General features: G+C 39.3%; 4 protein-coding genes across 13 annotated transcripts; 2 read left to right on the top strand and 2 right to left on the bottom strand.

Moving 5' to 3' along the window:
* Positions 1 to 24: 24 nt before the first annotated feature.
* On the top strand, positions 25 to 3,142 carry Rpn13 (regulatory particle non-ATPase 13). 2 transcript variants are annotated; one of them, XM_018009457.2, is made up of 4 exons: positions 25 to 186; positions 244 to 788; positions 2,079 to 2,332; positions 2,438 to 3,142. In XM_018009457.2, exons 2-4 carry the CDS (start codon positions 265 to 267, stop codon positions 2,908 to 2,910), a joined length of 1,251 nt encoding a protein of 416 aa, XP_017864946.1. In that variant the 5' UTR covers positions 25 to 186; positions 244 to 264; the 3' UTR covers positions 2,911 to 3,142. The 2 variants fall into 2 exon arrangements, with proteins under 2 accessions (XP_017864946.1, XP_017864945.1); XM_018009456.2 differs by having other exon boundaries at positions 2,079 to 3,142.
* Positions 3,143 to 3,278: 136 nt separating this feature from the next.
* Positions 3,279 to 17,761, top strand: AGO1 (protein argonaute-1). Of its 9 annotated transcripts, none has more exons than XM_089470885.1 (8): positions 3,279 to 4,021; positions 4,830 to 5,058; positions 8,930 to 9,111; positions 12,042 to 12,119; positions 13,350 to 14,138; positions 14,204 to 14,426; positions 14,989 to 16,599; positions 16,660 to 17,761. In XM_089470885.1, exons 3-8 carry the CDS (start codon positions 8,991 to 8,993, stop codon positions 16,796 to 16,798), a joined length of 2,961 nt encoding a protein of 986 aa, XP_089327011.1. In that variant the 5' UTR covers positions 3,279 to 4,021; positions 4,830 to 5,058; positions 8,930 to 8,990; the 3' UTR covers positions 16,799 to 17,761. The 9 variants fall into 9 exon arrangements, with proteins under 9 accessions (XP_089327011.1, XP_089327010.1, XP_089327008.1 ...); XM_089470884.1 differs by having other exon boundaries at positions 4,774 to 5,058; XM_089470882.1 differs by having other exon boundaries at positions 3,279 to 4,099; positions 4,774 to 5,058.
* Positions 7,809 to 8,042, bottom strand: LOC108615162 (uncharacterized). Its single transcript, XM_018009470.2, has one exon. It carries the CDS (start codon positions 8,040 to 8,042, stop codon positions 7,860 to 7,862), a length of 183 nt encoding a protein of 60 aa, XP_017864959.1. The 3' UTR covers positions 7,809 to 7,859.
* On the bottom strand, positions 8,095 to 9,655 carry mRpL53 (mitochondrial ribosomal protein L53). The gene is made up of 3 exons (XM_018009467.2): positions 9,405 to 9,655; positions 8,349 to 8,476; positions 8,095 to 8,285 (listed from the first exon to the last, which is right to left on the bottom strand). The coding sequence occupies exons 1-3, from the start codon at positions 9,548 to 9,550 to the stop codon at positions 8,095 to 8,097; spliced, it is 465 nt and encodes a 154-aa protein (XP_017864956.1). The 5' UTR covers positions 9,551 to 9,655.
* Positions 17,762 to 18,884: the final 1,123 nt, after the last annotated feature.

Here is an 18,884-nt window from a genome sequence, read left to right as displayed (position 1 = left end):
AACTGTTTTACTCAAAGGGAGCTGTTATAACAATATCACTAACACTGGCAGCTCTAGTTTGCTTGAAAATCGAACTGCTCCCATCACTAGCAAAAGGTGTCAAAAACTGCTCGTCATCCGCAGAGCAGGCGATTTTTCTTTAAAGGATTACCAAATTTATATTTATTCCCACACATTATATATCCAGTGAGTGTGCGAAAAGCAGTAGAGACGAACCCAACTTAACGCCCAATACAATTGCAGCTTTCGAGAAGAGCCCGCATCATGTTTGGCAGGCAAAGCGGTTTGGGCAGCTCCAATAGCTCCAATCTTGTGGAATTCCGTGCTGGACGCATGAATATGGTTGGCAAAATGGTTCATCCAGATGCTCGCAAGGGCCTCGTCTACATGACCCAGAGCGATGACGGCTTGATGCACTTCTGCTGGAAGGATCGCACCAGTGGTAAGATCGAGGACGATCTCATCGTCTTCCCTGACGACTTCGAGTACAAGCGCGTGGATCAATGCAAATCGGGTCGCGTCTATGTCCTGAAATTCAAGTCCAGTTCCCGTCGCATGTTCTTCTGGATGCAGGAGCCCAAAACCGACAAAGACGACGAGCACTGCCGTCGCATCAACGAGCTGCTCAACAATCCGCCCTCCGCCCACCAACGCGGCGGCGGCGGCAGCGGCAGCGAGGGCACCGACTTGCAGTACATGCTGAACAATATGTCGCAGCAGCAGCTAATGCAGCTCTTCGGCGGCGTTGGCCAAATGGGCGGACTCAGCTCGCTGCTGGGTCAAATGAAGTGAGTGCAAATCGGATAACTGAAAATATATTTTTATTTTACTTACAACATGTATAATATGTATGTGAGAAACTATTAAGCTTTAGGAAATATGGCAAGTGGAAACGAGAACATACAAAAAAAACGATATTTGAGACAGTGGAAACGGCAAAAAGTTTAGAACTTCTGCAATATCGAAAATATCTAGTCTAATTTGTTATACAATATATAGGAGTAAGGACAGAGATATACATTGTATGTATATAGAGTACATATTAATTATTTCCAGATGTAAAACAATATAGGGAATTCATTCATTCATTGAATCGTAAATTTAAATTTTAGTCGAAAAGGAAAATTCTTTGCATTGTTAAATTTGGTTTATGTTTTGCAACTATTTCACAAGCGGAAGCAATAGATTTTATAGTTGGAGAAGGTCATTAGATAACTTTAAAATAATGTAGAGTATATCAGATAAATACATTTCTTAGAAGTGTATGTATGTAGTCTAACTATTTATATTTATGTATAGGTAATAGCAAATAGAATATCAGGCGGAAGGATTTTATATCTAGAAAATTTCCAATCCCTTTAAACACATATATTCGAACATATATACATATTTGAATATAGAAATATTAGAGTATCGCATAAAATATATATATCCGAGTATATATGTAAAGAGAATTGTAAAACAGTTTAGCTTATAGTGGCTTTGTTTATGAAATATCTAAAAGTTCAATTTCTAAATCACATTGAGTATGAGGAGCTCGCTTTAAATTTGCCAGACCAGATGAATTGCTTTAATTAGCTTACAATATTGGCTTTTAACGTCTTGGCATAGCAATTTACGAACAGCAGCAGACTTTTCATCAAAACACATTTTGCTGAAATGTTTTGTGTTTAATGGAACAAATACATCCACACTAATATAGTTATACATATATATGTATACTCAATGTCCTCTGGAAATTCCCATAATATTTAAATAATTACAGATCTCTGCAACGATATACTAGAATTGTGAACCATACCCGTTGTATAGCTCACTCATTACCAGTTATCATTTCCTTTTCCAATTATCGCCCCTCTTTGCAATTCGCATGTCAAGCTGTACAGGAAATTCCAATATTTTTGATTATTTGCCTATTTGTAATGCTTAAAGTATAATTTATATTGTAAGTAATATATATGGTATATTTAAATTTTACCTCATTCCTTCTAATTGTAATATCATAAGTCCATAGTGTTATCAAAATTGACTCCACTCAATCAAATCTATAACCATCTTGGTTATTTTTCTCTTTGCAGCTCACGCACGCCCTCGTCTCGCACGGCAGTCTCGTCGGGAGGTGGTGGAGGCGGCAGCGCCGGCCTGCAGACTCCGGAGAACGTGAATGTGCCGCGCACAGTGTCCGCGCCAAGCAAGCCGAGCAAGTCCAGTGGAAATCGGAGCACCAGCGGCGGCGCCGGCAACGCTCAGAGCGATGCAGCTGGAGGAGCAGGCGGAGGCAGTGGAGGAGGGGTCGTAGGCGGCAGCTTGGCTGTCGATGCGGATGGATCCGGTAAGAAAAATGCGACAAATGCGACAGCAGCAGCAACAGCCAGCGGAGCTTATGCGAATCCATTCCAAGCCTATTTATCCAATCTCTCCCCTGAACATGGCGCAGGTCGTTCCCTAAATATCGACCTCTCGACCGCACTGTCCGGCGCCGAGGCGATCAATCAACTGATTTCGGATCCGGAGCGTGTGAAATCGTTGATTGTGCATTTGCCGGAATCTGAAGATGCCGATGAGGATCGCAAGCAACAGATCAAGGATCACATCAGCTCCCCACAATTCCAGCAGGCGCTCGCTCAGTTCTCCAACGCCCTCCAATCGGCTCAGCTGGGACCCGTGGTCAAGCAGTTCGAGCTGTCTCATGATGCAGTCGCTGCTGCCTACTCGGGCAATCTGGAGGACTTCGTGCGTGCCTTGGAGAAAAGCTTGCCAGCGGGCGCAACTATGGCAGCCGACGATGCAACACCCACAGCCGCCTCCAAGGACACTTCTGCTGCCGAGAAGAAGGGCGAGGCAGAAGAGACCGCCGCCGCTGCAGCAGCTGCCGCCTCGGCCGACAAACCGGATGAGAAGCAGAAATAACGCGCAGAACACATAGATACTCCTATACATATAGCCCACACACAGATATCTATATACCTTCTATATAGGGCAAGCAAACACACACACCAACTCAAAATAGAGACGCGATTAATCGTAATTCCCGAATTTGAAAAAAACTACCCGAATCAATATATTAATTTTTTGCACATTTAATCAAGTTTTCGGTTCTAAAATAAATTGGCCATGCAAATGTTGCTATATACGCATTAAATATTATCTGACTACAGTAAAGATTCGCTTAAACCAACGACGACTTTCATAAGTAAGCTGTAAGTACGAACAAATAAATCTTGGCGACATGCCCATTAGCTAGAATTGGTACATTCTATAGTCCTACGAGCGAACAAAACCCTAAGAAAACTTCGTTAAATAGAGATGAATTATTGATAAATAACTTTATCTATTTGTGGAAGAAATCTCTATTCGATAAAAAGCTGTTTTCGTAGTACAATGAATATTTTTGATAAAACAGCTGAGGTATCAGGTTTGTCAGCACAGGGTACAATGTGGCTTAATTGAAGAATCGCAGCTGCAGCGAGCTGACAAACATTCAGAAATTGCAATACTTTTGATGTTCAAGAACAAGCAGTGGGCTACAGTTATGTATACCAGCATATAAATGTTGCAATATTCTACAGTTTCAAGTTCCCCTCAATTATTAATTATTAGTTAGCTGTGCGTTACGTCGAGTAGTTACTGTATGCGCCTTAAAGCGACAAGTGCTGCCAGTCTGTTGCTAGAAAGAACCGTTACTCCGAAGTTGCCCTTGACTTGTGTTTGTGTTATGATTTTTTGGCGCACATACGCATACAAATGGCACCCACTGTGCTAGAGTGGCGCTCTCTTGTGCTCTCTCCTTCGCTGCACTCACGCGCCGCCGCTCTCTCGGCAAGCGCACACAGATACACACAAACACAACGAAAAGAGTGTGTGTGCATGGTTTGCGAATACTTGGCGCAGATATTTGTATTTATTCAACTTCAAACGGGCAAACCGCGCGTTCGCTAAATCGCTTGATTTTGATTTCGTATTTTGATCTCGGCAAAAAATATAAAAGCACAACAAACGCACTCGGTTTAACACTGTAATTGTATGTGTAAAAAGTGCTGTATAGCGGTTACATTTATTAAATAATTAAAACACGAAAATTCTGTTGCTATTTTGCGTCGTAAGTTGTTGTTTTTGTTGCTGCTTTCATTTGCAGCAAGCTGCTGCTGCTGTTGCCACACTCACCTATGTGTTGATATGTAAGTGTGTGTGTAGGTTTGTTTTATATTTTTTTTCAATGCATGACTGCGCGCCGCATTGTTGAGAAAAGCTTTTTCCTCGACTCTATGGCATAAAAGTTAGCGCGTTGCCGCAATGACAAATACAACAACAACAACAATCAACTACAAATAAGAAAAGAAATAACAACAATTAGCAGCAGCGGCAGAGCGGTGAGCCAGTTGCACTGGTATTGGTAAGAAGCGAGCGAACGTCGTCAACGTCAAAATCTCTGACTCGCTCGCACATACACACTTGCACATAAAAGCTTGCAGAGAAATATATGAACAAACGTCAGCGGCTGCAAAAAACTGTTGTTAAGACAAATAAACAATCAAGAACAAAAAAATAAATACAAAAAATAATTTCGCAAGTTTGTTGCTGATGTGAAAATGTGTGCGTAAACGACTGAGAGAGGGACAGAGAAAGAGAGAGCAAAAGTTACTTTATCCCGGTAACGATCTGGCAACACCAACAACAAAAACAGCAGCAAAAGAAATTGCGTTGCGGCAATGGCAACAATTTTCAGCAATAAGCTCGAAAATAATCACGTCACAAATTTAACCAACCATTCAGCAATAACAATTAAAGTAACTGTAATAAATTATATAAAATAAATATAAAACAAACAGAAAGAACCCAACAAAAATCAACGGAAATTTGTGAAGATCTCAAGCCAGGCAATCAACTAACTTTTAATGTGTAACAATTTTGAAACAAGATTATTAACAAAATCAGAAGCAGCAGCGGATCGAAAAAAATCAGCAACGAAGATAAAACAACAAATTGAAGAACAGCGAACGACTTGTCGCTGATAGGCAAATCCATAAAGCGCCGCATCAGCTGCAATTTAGCGATAAGGTGAGCTTATAGTGTGTGTGTATGTGGGCGTGTATGGGTCGCAACGTCAAGAGACTCGTGCTTGCCTGCATGCTCCAGAACAGCTGCAGTAATTTCTGCACGCCCACGCGACTGCAGCTCGCGCGCCATTTTAGCTAAAAGTTGCTCAAGGAACTTTTATATATATAAATATATATACATATATGTATTGTCTCCATTTGAGTGTGTGTATTATACTGTGATGGCGCCTGAGCATATGCTATGGCCGTTGGGCTAGAGCGAAATCTATGTGCGAGCGAGACCACCAGCTGTGTCGAGAGAGCCAGTTTGTGTTTATATTTTGGTAGAAAGGTCACACGAACGATTTTCTTCGTTTTTACTGCTGCCGCACGGCCATGTACAAGTGCAGCAATGCATGTGTGTGTGTGAGTGTGTGTAAGTAAGTGTTCATGTTTTGTATATTCCAATAAATTTGATTGAAGGACATACAAAACCAAAAGTACGGCAGTATAAGTATCTATAGAATTTAACTGTAAATGTAGAGAGTTGCCACTGCGTTCTATGAGCACTTTCACTGCCAATTACCAACAGCAGCCCCAACCACAAGTCTGGGTTATGCAAACAGGCGGCGTCCTACACTAATTTAATGAAATTGAGGGGGTGGTGCAATTGGGATATTCAGACGCGAGACAATTTCCAATATGGCCGTCATGGCGAAAACCCACGCACAACAATTTCGGCAAATCAATTTGAAGACGAAATCTAAAGCTTTTTCTGACATTGAACTTGAATGACGACACTCTCTATATACATGAAAGTGTGTGTATGCATGTATATATATAAAACACTAACACTAAAAAGCACACACACGTACACATATGTATCTTGGGCCGTTACAGAAGTGTGTGTTGTAACAGCTTTCTCCAAATTATGCAGGCTGCATCTCAACAGTTTGTTGTTTTTATCTGCAGCAATTCCAATCGATATGCATTGTTCATACACACACATATGCACAGACACGATTCACCCGCCATTTTAAAAGTTCAACTCGAAGCTTTAGCTTTTGCATACGTGAGCGAGTAGTGCATTTTTATTTTATTTTTTGAAGGGGGCGCTGGAAATTTTCATTTGCCACTCACACTATTATCTATCTCCCTCTCCCTCTGAGTACTCTCTGAACTTGTGTTTGTGTGGCAAAAAGAAACTGCAAACGGCGAAATGAAAGTGAAATTTTGTGTGTTTTTCTTCGCTCGTTGCGTCTTCTTCTTTGCCTTTGGTCTATTTATTGCAAGGCAAACACCTGTTTAACCCTAAAATACTGCCACAACATGCAAATAAAAAGCATATCTATGTATGTATGCTCTCCTCTTTAAGGGATTTCTGTTTATTGACTAAAAAAGGGCTATACTTATGCCACTGTGGCCAGTTTTCTGGTTAATTCTGGTTGACCTCCTTCACCCAGGTCCAATTATATGAGTTTGCAATTATGTGTGGCACTTTGTTCAATTATATTTAGCAGCTTCTTTCCCCTCCTCTTCTTCATCAGCTTCCATTCCTGCGAAGCGCAATTATATAAGGCTGTGCCCTGTGTCTCTTTCTGTCTCCCTCGATTTCTCAGCCCACTCTCCTGTTTCCCTTCAACTCCTTCGGCAGCGACTGTCTCAACTTTTTTATTTTCGGCTGACTGCAACCAAAGCAGATGATTTTCCGGTTTAGAAGAGCGAGAGCTGCTAACAGAGAGAGACAGAGAGAAAGAAAAAGTTATACACACTATGCCGACTATTAAATACTCTTACATTTGATAAAAGCATATCTTATTTGAACTTAGATGAAATTGTCGAGAAATTTCATTTGTAAAACCATTTGCGTCATTTTTTCTCTTTCAAATATATTTAAAGTCGTCATATATAAAATGTCTTTAATATGTGTGGTTAACACTTATAATTAATAATATAAAACAATCAAATTTGAAATTATTATGAATGTCATAAATAATATTTTATTAACCTTATTTAATTTATTCAAAACCTGGTAGACCTTTAAAAATTCTGAAATAATTTGACAGTCAAGATTGACTATTATTATTTACTATGTCATCAGCTATCGATAAGCCTATGAATATATCAACAAAAATTGAGGTATACAGGCTGAGATAACAGCGTATGTACTTCATATTAAACATATGAAATTCCTAAGAATTTTAGTTGACTCCGTAATATCTAATATCGTACGACACGCAAAACAAGTAAATAATTTGATTATGAATGAATTGCTGGTTAAATTGAATACCTGTTATTAACAAGTGGGAATATTTAAATTCCTTACTGATAATAATAAAAGATTCCAATAAGTAAGTAGGGACATCTGATGATATATATATATATAGCTCCTGCCTAGATCGATATAGCATATTATATTGCTACAATCTAGATTAGTTTATATAAGATAAAATATTGAAATGCCTAGAACCACTTTAGTAAGCTTATGAGATAAAGGGAAATGAAGGCTCTTTTAAATATGCGTTTCTTAAATATTTATGTTCCAGACGTGTTTTAGTCAAGGCGTTACATTTTGCCTTTCGAGGTGGCGTATACCCTTTTCAAGTGCATGAGATGCTGTTGCTCAAAACTGGTTTGTGTTACCAACAGGCAACAGGCTCTGAAGTCGAATCTCCGACTGGTTGCCAGGCTCCAGCGCCCCAGCGCCCCAATGCCCATACCCATACCCATGCCCTTTTTTAGGGTCAGTCGTACGAAGCAAAGACAATGGAGTGGAGTGTTTTACATATTAAAGCTTAAATATTTTTAATGTTGGCTCACAAATCAGAAATCAACGGGCTTGATGGTGATAAAACGAGATAAAATAAATGCCACCAAAATTGTGGCACAAACGAAACAAAAGGCGAACGTGTAGAAGCTCTCCTCAGTGAAGATATCGGTGAAAGCGGGTATGTCCTGATAGATCTGCTCAATGACAGCCAGCGTGCCCTTGTGCTTCCGCGCCATGATGTGGCTGGAGATCTAGGGTCTCTGAGGTGTCTTTGGTCACAGATAGAATTTATTTCTTTTTAATGGCCTTCTTTCCACCGGCGCCGCTGCCCAGCTTCTGTTTCTCTGCCTTGGTCAGAACCTTCTTGACAATCTCCTCTGGCGGTGCTAATGTGGAGACGTGCTTATTCAGAAGCTGCAGCAATTCCAGGGTATTTAGATTGTCGCTATTGAAACGAATCTCCTTCACTTTGGCTTGTTCTATAAATAAATGAAAAAGAGCTCAAGTGAAAATTTATTGATCAATTAGTTTAGAGATCTTACCTTGCGCCGAGTCAATGAGCGAAAATTTAATGACAGCTGGTGAACGATCGCAGACTATATCCGGCTTAACAATACACTTCGGGTTCGACTGCGAAACTTTGGGCGTGGAAAGCAGGAAGAGAAATTCTCTGTAAAGTAAGGGAATATTAAATTACATTTAAATTATGTACATGAAAGCTGAAAAGAAGGAAACAAGCCGCTATACTCTTTCTTTTTAGTCAAACACACCATTTACTAAATGCATTTATTTATCAGTATTTGGTATTAATTGTCTTGTCTATCCCTTATTCTACTTATAAGCAAATATAATCCCATTATTATGACATTTGAACATATATTATCATTATTTTTTCTATTTGGACATTTAATTGATTTTTCCAGTCACTTTCCACTACTTTCTTAAGTCAGCGCTTGTCTATTTATAGATTAATTTCTCATATGAATTTGTTGTTTAATACAAATTAAATGGGATTAACTAGAATATATTTTCAGCTGTCTTTATGTAATTTGAATATAAATATGTTTATTTTAAACCGCAAGGCAATTTCTTCACTAATTTGGTATAATCTTATTCCTTCAAGCTGTATCTGTCAGTGGGAATAGAGGGAAGAACGCCTCAAGCTGACGCCGACACCGACTAAGATGTCAACGGAGCGGGAGCTGGCTGGCGGACCAGCCCAGCTCCATACGCTACCGTTTCCCCCAGATCTGGGCACCTCATTGCAACTGAACACAGCGGTGGGCATTATTGGCAAGGTTTATGGTAAGTGGCAGAACGGTCAGGTGCGCCACATAGTGGTCACATTTATATTTTGTTTCGTTCAATTTCATGTATCCTGATTTGGTGCACTTTGTCTATTTTATTGGTTAAATATTTTTCTTTATTACAATTGTCAAGAACGCACTTTTGTTTCGTGAAAATCTTTTACCATATGCGATGCAATGCGCATGTTTCATAATCGATAAATTGTGGGTGCTGGGAAAGCGCTTTTCCAACCCTATCAACCCTCCATCTTTTCCTCCCAGTCACTCACTGTTTCTTTCCTTCTCGCTTACCGTGTGGCTTTTACATTTTCGGCAAAAGGATCGAACTGCACTGTAATGCGTTTGACGCCTTTTAGATTAACGCTTTTTAGCTGCTTGCCTATGGCTGACACAATGCCGCCCGAGCGGCGCAACGTGCCGCTAAATGGTATTGACATTTCAATGCAATTCAATCAGCAAAGATGAAAACAAGCGCAATTGATTTTGTAACAACACACACGGCGCTGCCAATAGCCAGAGTTGCCAAATGTACAGACTCGGTCGAGTGTGACCACACAGTAAAGTTAGCATTTTTCAACACTTAAACCGAACTTTGTCAGCACTGCTGTTGCCATTTTGAGTATAACAGTGCCAATTTGAGTTAAAATGCGACTTGTTCAAACATGTAATTTGTAATAATTTGCCACGCTAAAGCTATTGCATCTTAATAATAATGATAAATTTCTAAAAATAATATTGACAGTTTGTTTAAGCTGCAAAAAATGCGTCATGCTCACACGCTCGAGCGTCAGCAACATGCTGTCATCGCACTCACACACAACACCAACCCCCAGCCAAAGTGCTTTGCCCTCATTTAAGTATGGTTAGCGTGCACAGTATGCGTCTCACTCACACACGTCGCGAGTTAAAAATTTTGTGTTTGCTGCGGGACGTCCAAGTGTGAAAAACTGATGAAAATTGCATATTTTGCATAATGCGCGACGTGAAAAGCTAACAAAAATTGTTAAAAATTCCAATACAATAGTCTGGCTAGCGTTTGTGCATAGTTTCTGGCAGCGCATACGTGTTCGGGTGCACAAAAACGACGTCTCGAAAAAATAAAACAAATCTATATATATACGTGTGCACACACATTTTCTGCTGCCCAATCTAAAACGCATACAAAAGCATTTTATTGCTGTAGAAGCACCTCCGTCGTCGTCGTTTGTCCAGCGGAGCACCCAGCACACACCTACACAAAAAAAAAAAAAAAAAAAACACCCACACGCGCACTCATACAGCCAAATCGAGATAAAGAAACATAAAGAATAATTGTTCTTAGTTGTAAAAACCAAAATATAAGAGCATTAGAAATACATATGTACATACATATGAATATGTATTTGTATGTATACATATACATACAGACATATACATAAAACGAAAGCTGTGCCTACATTTGTGTTCTTTTCCAATACTTACAATAAACAACAATAAGAATAATATTTAAAGTATAAATATTAATAGTAATAATAATTAACTGAAAGAGGACTCGACAACAACAACATAGCGTGTGTCCTGTGTGAAAATTGAAATTTTTACAACAACAAATTTAAATGCGAAAATCAACCAAACGAATAAAACTACTTTAAAGTGTGATAAGCAAAAGGCTGAAATAAAAACGAAACAAAAAAAAAATAATATTTAGTAGGAACGAAAAGCAACAAAAGAAAACCCAACTACAAGAACAATCAATTATATTTAAAACACATACACGAAAAAGCAAAAACAAATAAACAGAAAACCTTTGTATACATTCTTATATTTCTTAAACAAATACTAGTGCAAAATGTATCCAGTTGGACAACGTAAGTGGCAAATATTGCAATTGCAATTGCAAAAAAAAAAAACCGTACAAATCTGCCACATGTTATACACAGTCGTACCCCTTCCCCCACTTTATTGTTCTACTTTTGCAAACACACACATACATTTGTGGTTGCCTGTCTTTGCAAATACAACTCTCCAAAGCATAATCAAATTTGAGAATGAATGAATGCGTAAAATGGCCGAGGGCGAGGCACTTGAGACAGTTGTTGAGTAACTATGAAATGCAATGGCGCTCAAAGTTCCAATAAGCGACTGCATTAAGCTAACAGCATAAGGAGGAAGAGCACAGTAACGATTGTAGACTTCTGTAGACTTTGCCGCATAAATTGAGGAGAGAGCGATAGAGAGGGCTAGAGATACAGGAACAGCCAGGCGTTTGTGTCAAACATGTGCGCAAATTGGGTCAACGACCGCAACGCAATAGTTGAGAGTTATTCCGTTGGGGTTCAAGTGAAGTATTTGTTCATCCTTTCTTCCGTTAGTTCGCTCGCCCGTTCGCACGTTCGATTACCCCTTCAGAGAGGAGTTTTAATACGGCGCAATTCTGTTTTGCATTTTGCGTATTAGATTTGAGAGGGACAAATACGTAGAATAGTGATGGTAGACTTTTATATCTGTCTCGTTGATAGTACAGTGTGGCAGGAGCTAATGAAAAAGTTAAATGAATCATGATCAAAAATATTTAGTCATATTTGATTGCTGATCTTACACATATAAATTCCCACACACACATACGAATAAAGAAACATGTGGCTGATTTACAATTGATTATTAATTAGAAATGATATGTGGATAATGAAGCTGGGAGAAAGTTGTAACTAAAAATATTAATCGCACTCTATATAATATTCAATATTTTTCTTTATCGCCTTCTATTTGTTTGGTCTTCATTTCTCATTATATTCATGTAATTAATCAAACATGATTGGCCATTTGTTATAATTTTTATTTTTGTCTTTTATGTTCTATTTTAATATTTATATTTTATTTTTGTTCAATTGATTTCGTTTTTGTTTGATTTTTGACAATTTTGATTTTGATTAAATTTTCTTTTTATAGAGTCACAGTGGACCACCTCCTCGCCCACGCGGCCTCAGAGCCCCTCTCAGGCGCAGACTAGCTTCGACACGCTCACATGTAAATTTTTCTCCAACAAAACCAAATTACTAAACTACTAAAAACATAAATCAAAAATTGAAAACCAAAAACTTGTTTATGTTTATTAAGTTTGCTGTTTGAAAAAAAAACTTACTAAATTCCAATTAACAAAAAGTCTACACCTTACTAACCCTTCCAAGAGAAAGTCTACACACTAATTTTCATAGTAATGTGCAAAATTTTTACTAACATTTTTCCGTTTCATGTAATGTTTGTTTCTAATTTTTACATTTGTTGAATGCAAAACTAAAAGCACAAATGTACTAAAAACGAAAACAAAACCTCGACACAAAATATAAATTGTATACAGCGCGTTTACCGTTATATCGAACGTTGCATAAATTTTATGTTTTTTTTTTGTTTTACTCGTGTAGTGCAACTAACTGCATGCGAGTGTTACTCGTAAAGTTCTTTGAGTACCCTTTCAGAAGTTTTAGAAATATAAAATGTATAAAGGTAAAAATGTTTAAGTATTCTGCGTATCTGTTGCCATATTTGGCATAAACATTGATTAATATTTATATAGAGATATAAATAACATATAAGATGGATTGAATATTTCCAATCTCAACGTGAAGCTACCAGAAAGATATCTCAACCAGAATAAATATATAAATACCGTCAGTAATGTTTCACAAATATTTTACTTTCAAAATGTTTATATAACTCTCTTAAACATATCCATGATTTATGTTTCTATAATATATAATCCAAAGCCAAATATCCTGGTATTTTATTAAGAGTTTTTATAAGTGCAAGTATATTAGAGGAATGTTTATATATATTCCTAATATATCATATATATATTCCTCATAAGTCATATCTCTGTTATTGTGTTTGTAAAAATCAAAATCCACGTCTTAATCTTACATTAATTAACAGGGAAGCATTAGGGGCTGTGCTCAAACAACTATTTAAATATATTATATAAATGAACACTCATCAAAAAATGTTGTATAGATCCTACAGCGATGATTCTTCATAAACTAGTATTAATAGAAACTTTCTGCAAGAGTATTAAAAATTCGGTTTACCGAATAGAAATGTTTTTTAGCTTCTACTTAGTACAATTAATTGCCTAGTTGCTAGAGCGTCGCGTAGTGGTTAATTACTTGCGTTTTTTATTTTATTTCTTTTTTATCTATTTGCTCTTTCTTTCTCTTGAGCAGAGATTTCCCTTTGAATCGACTAACTCTAAACTTCTTACAGCACCGCCAGCGCCCGGTTCTTCGGTAAATCCCACCGCTGTGACCAGTCCGAGTGCTCAGAATGTTGCTGCAGGGGGTGCCACGGTTGGTGGTGCCGCGGCTGCGGCTGCTGCTCAAGTGGCGTCTGCATTGGGGACCACGGGCGTTTCGGCGGCGATTGCTGCGGCAGCGGCATCGCCCACAACGCAGCCAGATATGCCCGTCTTCACGTGCCCGCGACGACCAAATCTGGGAAGGGAGGGCAGGCCGATAGTGCTGCGTGCGAATCACTTTCAGGTGACAATGCCACGCGGCTTCGTGCATCACTATGACATCAATATACAGCCGGACAAGTGCCCGCGCAAGGTGAATCGCGAGATCATCGAGACTATGGTGCAGGCCTACAGCAAGATCTTTGGGGTGTTGAAGCCAGTTTTTGATGGACGTAACAATTTGTATACACGGGATCCCCTGCCCATTGGCAATGAACGACTGGAGCTGGAGGTAACGCTGCCCGGCGAGGGCAAGGACCGCATCTTTCGTGTGACGATTAAGTGGCAGGCGCAAGTGTCGCTCTTCAATCTGGAGGAGGCTCTGGAGGGGCGCACCCGCCAAATTCCCTATGATGCTATCTTAGCGCTTGATGTGGTCATGCGACATTTGCCTAGCATGGCGTATACTCCAGTTGGACGCAGTTTCTTTAGTTCACCGGACGGCTACTATCATCCCTTGGGTGGTGGTCGCGAAGTCTGGTTTGGTTTCCATCAGAGCGTGCGGCCATCTCAGTGGAAAATGATGCTCAACATTGATGGTGAGTGGAGAGACCAGCTAGTCTAAATTAAAATTGCTTAACTAATTCGAATCCTTGTGTTTCAGTTTCGGCTACTGCTTTCTACAAGGCTCAACCTGTCATCGATTTTATGTGCGAGGTTTTGGACATTCGCGACATTAACGAACAGCGCAAACCGCTCACCGATTCGCAGCGCGTTAAGTTCACAAAGGAAATTAAAGGACTTAAAATTGAAATCACGCACTGTGGTCAAATGCGTCGGAAATATCGCGTCTGCAATGTGACCCGTCGACCAGCTCAAATGCAATCGTAAGTTGGGCCTGCAGAAAGTGTAATCCTTCACAAAAGACTGCTTGGCGAAAGTGGATTGTAAGCCGTAGATAAGGCAGTGGAGTGTAATCCTTAGCAAAAGAAATCCAATTTAAAAACTACGAAAAGTAGAAAGCAATCCTTAGCAGGATATTAGTCTATCCTGCTAAGGATTGCTTTCTACTTTAAATCCCCAGCAGAACTAAAAACAAAAATGAAATGTAAGCATTAGTGTTGTTAGATTTAAGAAGAGCTACACTAAGGGAAAATTTTATCTATTCTCAACGGGTGCTGAAATTTAAAATCAATTAGAAAGCTTGATAGATTTTCTACGTTAGTCGGGATTAGTGCCAAAATATTCTTGAACAAAGCTTTCTTTACGGCTAGCAACGTATACCCTTATAAGCGCCGTAATCTTTTCTGATTCTTGATAAATCTGTAGATTTTTGGACAGAACTGTCTTAAATGAGATATTTTTTTACCTTCGCCTACCTTCTTGATTTTCTGATTGATTTTGAGGAAATCGTTTTTAAGCGGAATCTAATTGCCTCTCCTTTCGTAGCTTCCCACTGCAACTGGAGAATGGACAAACCGTCGAGTGCACTGTGGCCAAGTACTTTTTGGATAAGTATCGCATGAAGCTGCGCTACCCGCATTTGCCCTGCCTGCAGGTGGGTCAGGAGCACAAGCACACCTATCTACCACTTGAGGTGTGCAACATTGTGGCTGGACAACGTTGCATCAAAAAGCTGACAGACATGCAGACGTCGACCATGATCAAAGCGACTGCACGCTCGGCGCCTGATCGTGAGCGTGAGATTAACACTCTGGTGAAGCGTGCGGACTTCAACAATGATCCCTATGTGCAGGAGTTTGGGCTAACCATCTCCAATTCCATGATGGAGGTGCGTGGCCGGGTTTTGCCACCACCAAAGCTTCAATATGGGGGACGTATGTCGTCGGGGATCACCGGACAACAGCTATTGCCGCCACAGAATAAGGTGAGCCTGGCATCTCCAAATCAAGGCGTTTGGGACATGCGTGGCAAGCAGTTCTTCACGGGTGTCGAGATCAGAATTTGGGCGATTGCCTGCTTCGCACCACAGCGCACAGTCCGCGAGGATGCCTTGCGGAACTTTACGCTGCAACTGCAAAAGATCTCCAATGATGCTGGCATGCCCATCATTGGACAGCCCTGCTTCTGCAAGTATGCCACGGGGCCGGATCAAGTGGAGCCCATGTTCCGTTATTTGAAGATCACTTTCCCTGGACTGCAACTGGTAGTTGTTGTCCTGCCGGGCAAGACACCAGTCTACGCCGAGGTCAAACGTGTGGGCGACACGGTCCTTGGCATGGCCACGCAGTGTGTCCAGGCCAAGAACGTGAACAAGACCTCGCCACAGACGCTCTCGAATCTGTGCCTCAAGATCAATGTTAAGCTGGGCGGCATTAACTCGATTCTGGTGCCATCCATACGGCCCAAGGTCTTCAATGAGCCCGTCATTTTCCTGGGGGCCGATGTCACCCATCCCCCCGCAGGCGACAACAAGAAACCATCGATAGCCGCTGTGGTTGGCTCAATGGATGCGCATCCCTCGCGCTATGCGGCCACGGTGCGTGTGCAACAGCACCGCCAGGAGATCATACAGGAGCTGAGCAGCATGGTGCGGGAATTGTTGATCATGTTCTACAAATCCACTGGCGGCTATAAGCCGCATCGTATCATACTCTACCGCGACGGCGTCTCCGAGGGCCAGTTCCCACACGTGCTGCAGCACGAGCTGACCGCTATACGCGAGGCGTGCATCAAATTGGAGCCGGAATACAGGCCAGGCATTACATTCATTGTCGTCCAGAAGCGCCATCACACGCGACTCTTCTGCGCCGAGAAACGCGAGCAGAGCGGCAAATCGGGCAATATACCAGCGGGCACCACCGTCGACGTTGGCATCACCCATCCCACAGAGTTTGATTTCTACTTGTGCAGCCATCAGGGCATCCAGGGCACCAGTCGTCCTTCTCACTACCATGTGCTCTGGGACGACAACCACTTTGATTCCGATGAGCTGCAATGCCTTACCTATCAGCTGTGCCACACCTATGTCCGGTGCACGCGGTCTGTGAGCATCCCCGCGCCAGCCTACTACGCCCATCTGGTTGCCTTCCGAGCCAGGTAATTATGACTTATGCTAATCAAATAATGCTAGATTTATCAAACACCTTTTTCTCACAGATACCACCTGGTTGAAAAGGAGCACGATTCCGGCGAAGGATCACATCAAAGCGGCTCATCCGAAGATCGTACGCCCGGGGCCATGGCACGCGCCATAACGGTTCATGCCGACACGAAGAAGGTCATGTACTTTGCCTAAGCAGTTAAAAGGATGAAGCAAAACCAAAACCACACAACATCAAAAGAACAACAATACAACAGCAACACCAACATCAACAACAATGAGCACTGAAATTTCGAAAATAATTCGAATAAGCAAAACATGAAGAAAATATGTACGAAAGCCAAGTCGAAATCATTAGAGGATAATTTCAAAATGATGTTTTTATATATTTAAGTTAAAGGAAAGCCAATATATTAGCTTTTAGGCCACACACACACAAATACACAATCAACACCCACACGCCAAAATCGTAGGGATTAGAAAAAACAAAAGGGAATCGAATGTTTATGCACAAGCAGACGCAACAAATGTGAATGAGAATTCTCAAAATAACAAACAAAATTTATAATAAAAAGCGTAGCGAAACAAACTAAAGGGAACAAACGAAAGTCAAATATAACAACAACAACAACAGCTGAAACAACAACACACATTTGCGATGAACTTTTGTAATAGGATTAATTATATTTTTACACAAGAAGAAACAAAAAACAAAAACAAAGTTTAAAAAACGTGCAGACAAAGTGCAGACAACCAAAGGTTTTTTAGTATATCAAAACATGAAACAAGTTGCTGATTCAAACACAAACACACAAGACACATACAACACGTTACAACAACAACTCTGAATTCTCTGTACTGTGAACGAAGACCACCAACAAAAGCTTAAAAACTAAAAAATTAAATAAACAAAAAATGACAAATTAACAACAATACGACAAGCATTAAAGAGAGTGTAATAATTAGCCATAACAAGTAAAGATCAATCCAACTCAAAAAGTCCAGAATTATTAAAGGGCTAGCTTTTTAGTAGAATTAAGTGCGGAACTACCAAAACAAAAAAAAAACAAAAAAAGGAAAACCTAAGTGAAAGCAAACAACCAACATATTTAACGAAAACTCCAATTCCAACAAGGGACAAACTTTTGGTCAAAACAATGGCTAATTATATAGTATGTATATATATATGAGTACATATATATTTAGGCAACTATATTGTAAGTGTAAAAGCACACAAAATCAAACAATACTTAAACAAGTTTTCGTTTGAAGATCGAAAGTAAACAATGGTAAAAGTCAAAATTTGCTGTCTTTAGTTAACAGCGAGTTTTTAATTTAAGTTAAAAAGCTTATGTTTTGTATAAATACACACATACACACACAATCAACATACACACACTATATAAACACGGCATATCAAATCCCAATGTCCAACTAATTTATGTACCTCTTATTAGCTCAACTTAAGTTTCATAATTTAAAAGCAAAAACATTGTTAATTCTATTTAATGGAGTCTTAAGCAGATTACGTGGTGTACGGGTAAACAATTAATATGCTAAACATATTCAATGCTCTATATAAATATATATATAAACACATATATATATATATATTCCATACTTTCTTAACATAATTTTGCCGCTGCATCCCTTAACTCATGGGGCATATTTAGTTTTAGTTTTAGTTTTTACATATACATTTGCCAATTTTACAAATCTAACAAAATACCATATGCATATATATATATAGATTGAGTTATATATATGTACTCTTATGGAAGACACAGTTCAAGTTAACATTATGCTGATTTGTTCTATTATGGAACCAAAAACAAAAAACGAAAACAAAATGCAATGCAACCCATTTATTTATAACAATAATTGTCCTGAACAATTTTGTTGCAGATTTCAATTTTCTATTAGAATATTATTTAAATCAATTTTTATTGTTTTTTTTTTTTTTTTAACAAAGCCTGTTTAAATGTGTCATTACACACACACACACACATACATACAGACACAAAAACACATTTACATGCATTATATATATGTGAGCATTATAAAATACATAAAGTATAAACATGATTAAGTGAAACAATTTCTATTACAAATTAGTTTTTTAATTCAAACGAAAACAAAAAACAAAACAATGTGTGCAAAATAAGTGAGTTTGCAACAAATATGTTTTTTTGTAAATGTATTTTATTATAAACAAAATATTAATTAATTAGCATGTTTTAACACAAGGGATTAAATTTGTACGTTTATTTCTTAACAACAA

The sequence above is a fragment of the Drosophila arizonae genome, chromosome 5 (assembly GCF_054131065.1).
Source record: "Drosophila arizonae isolate 15081-1271.41 chromosome 5, UAZ_ARI_1.0, whole genome shotgun sequence".
Classification (NCBI taxonomy): Eukaryota; Metazoa; Arthropoda; class Insecta; order Diptera; family Drosophilidae; genus Drosophila; species Drosophila arizonae.
The sequence above is the reverse complement of the archived record's forward strand: the minus strand, read 5'-3'. Positions and strand labels throughout refer to the sequence as shown.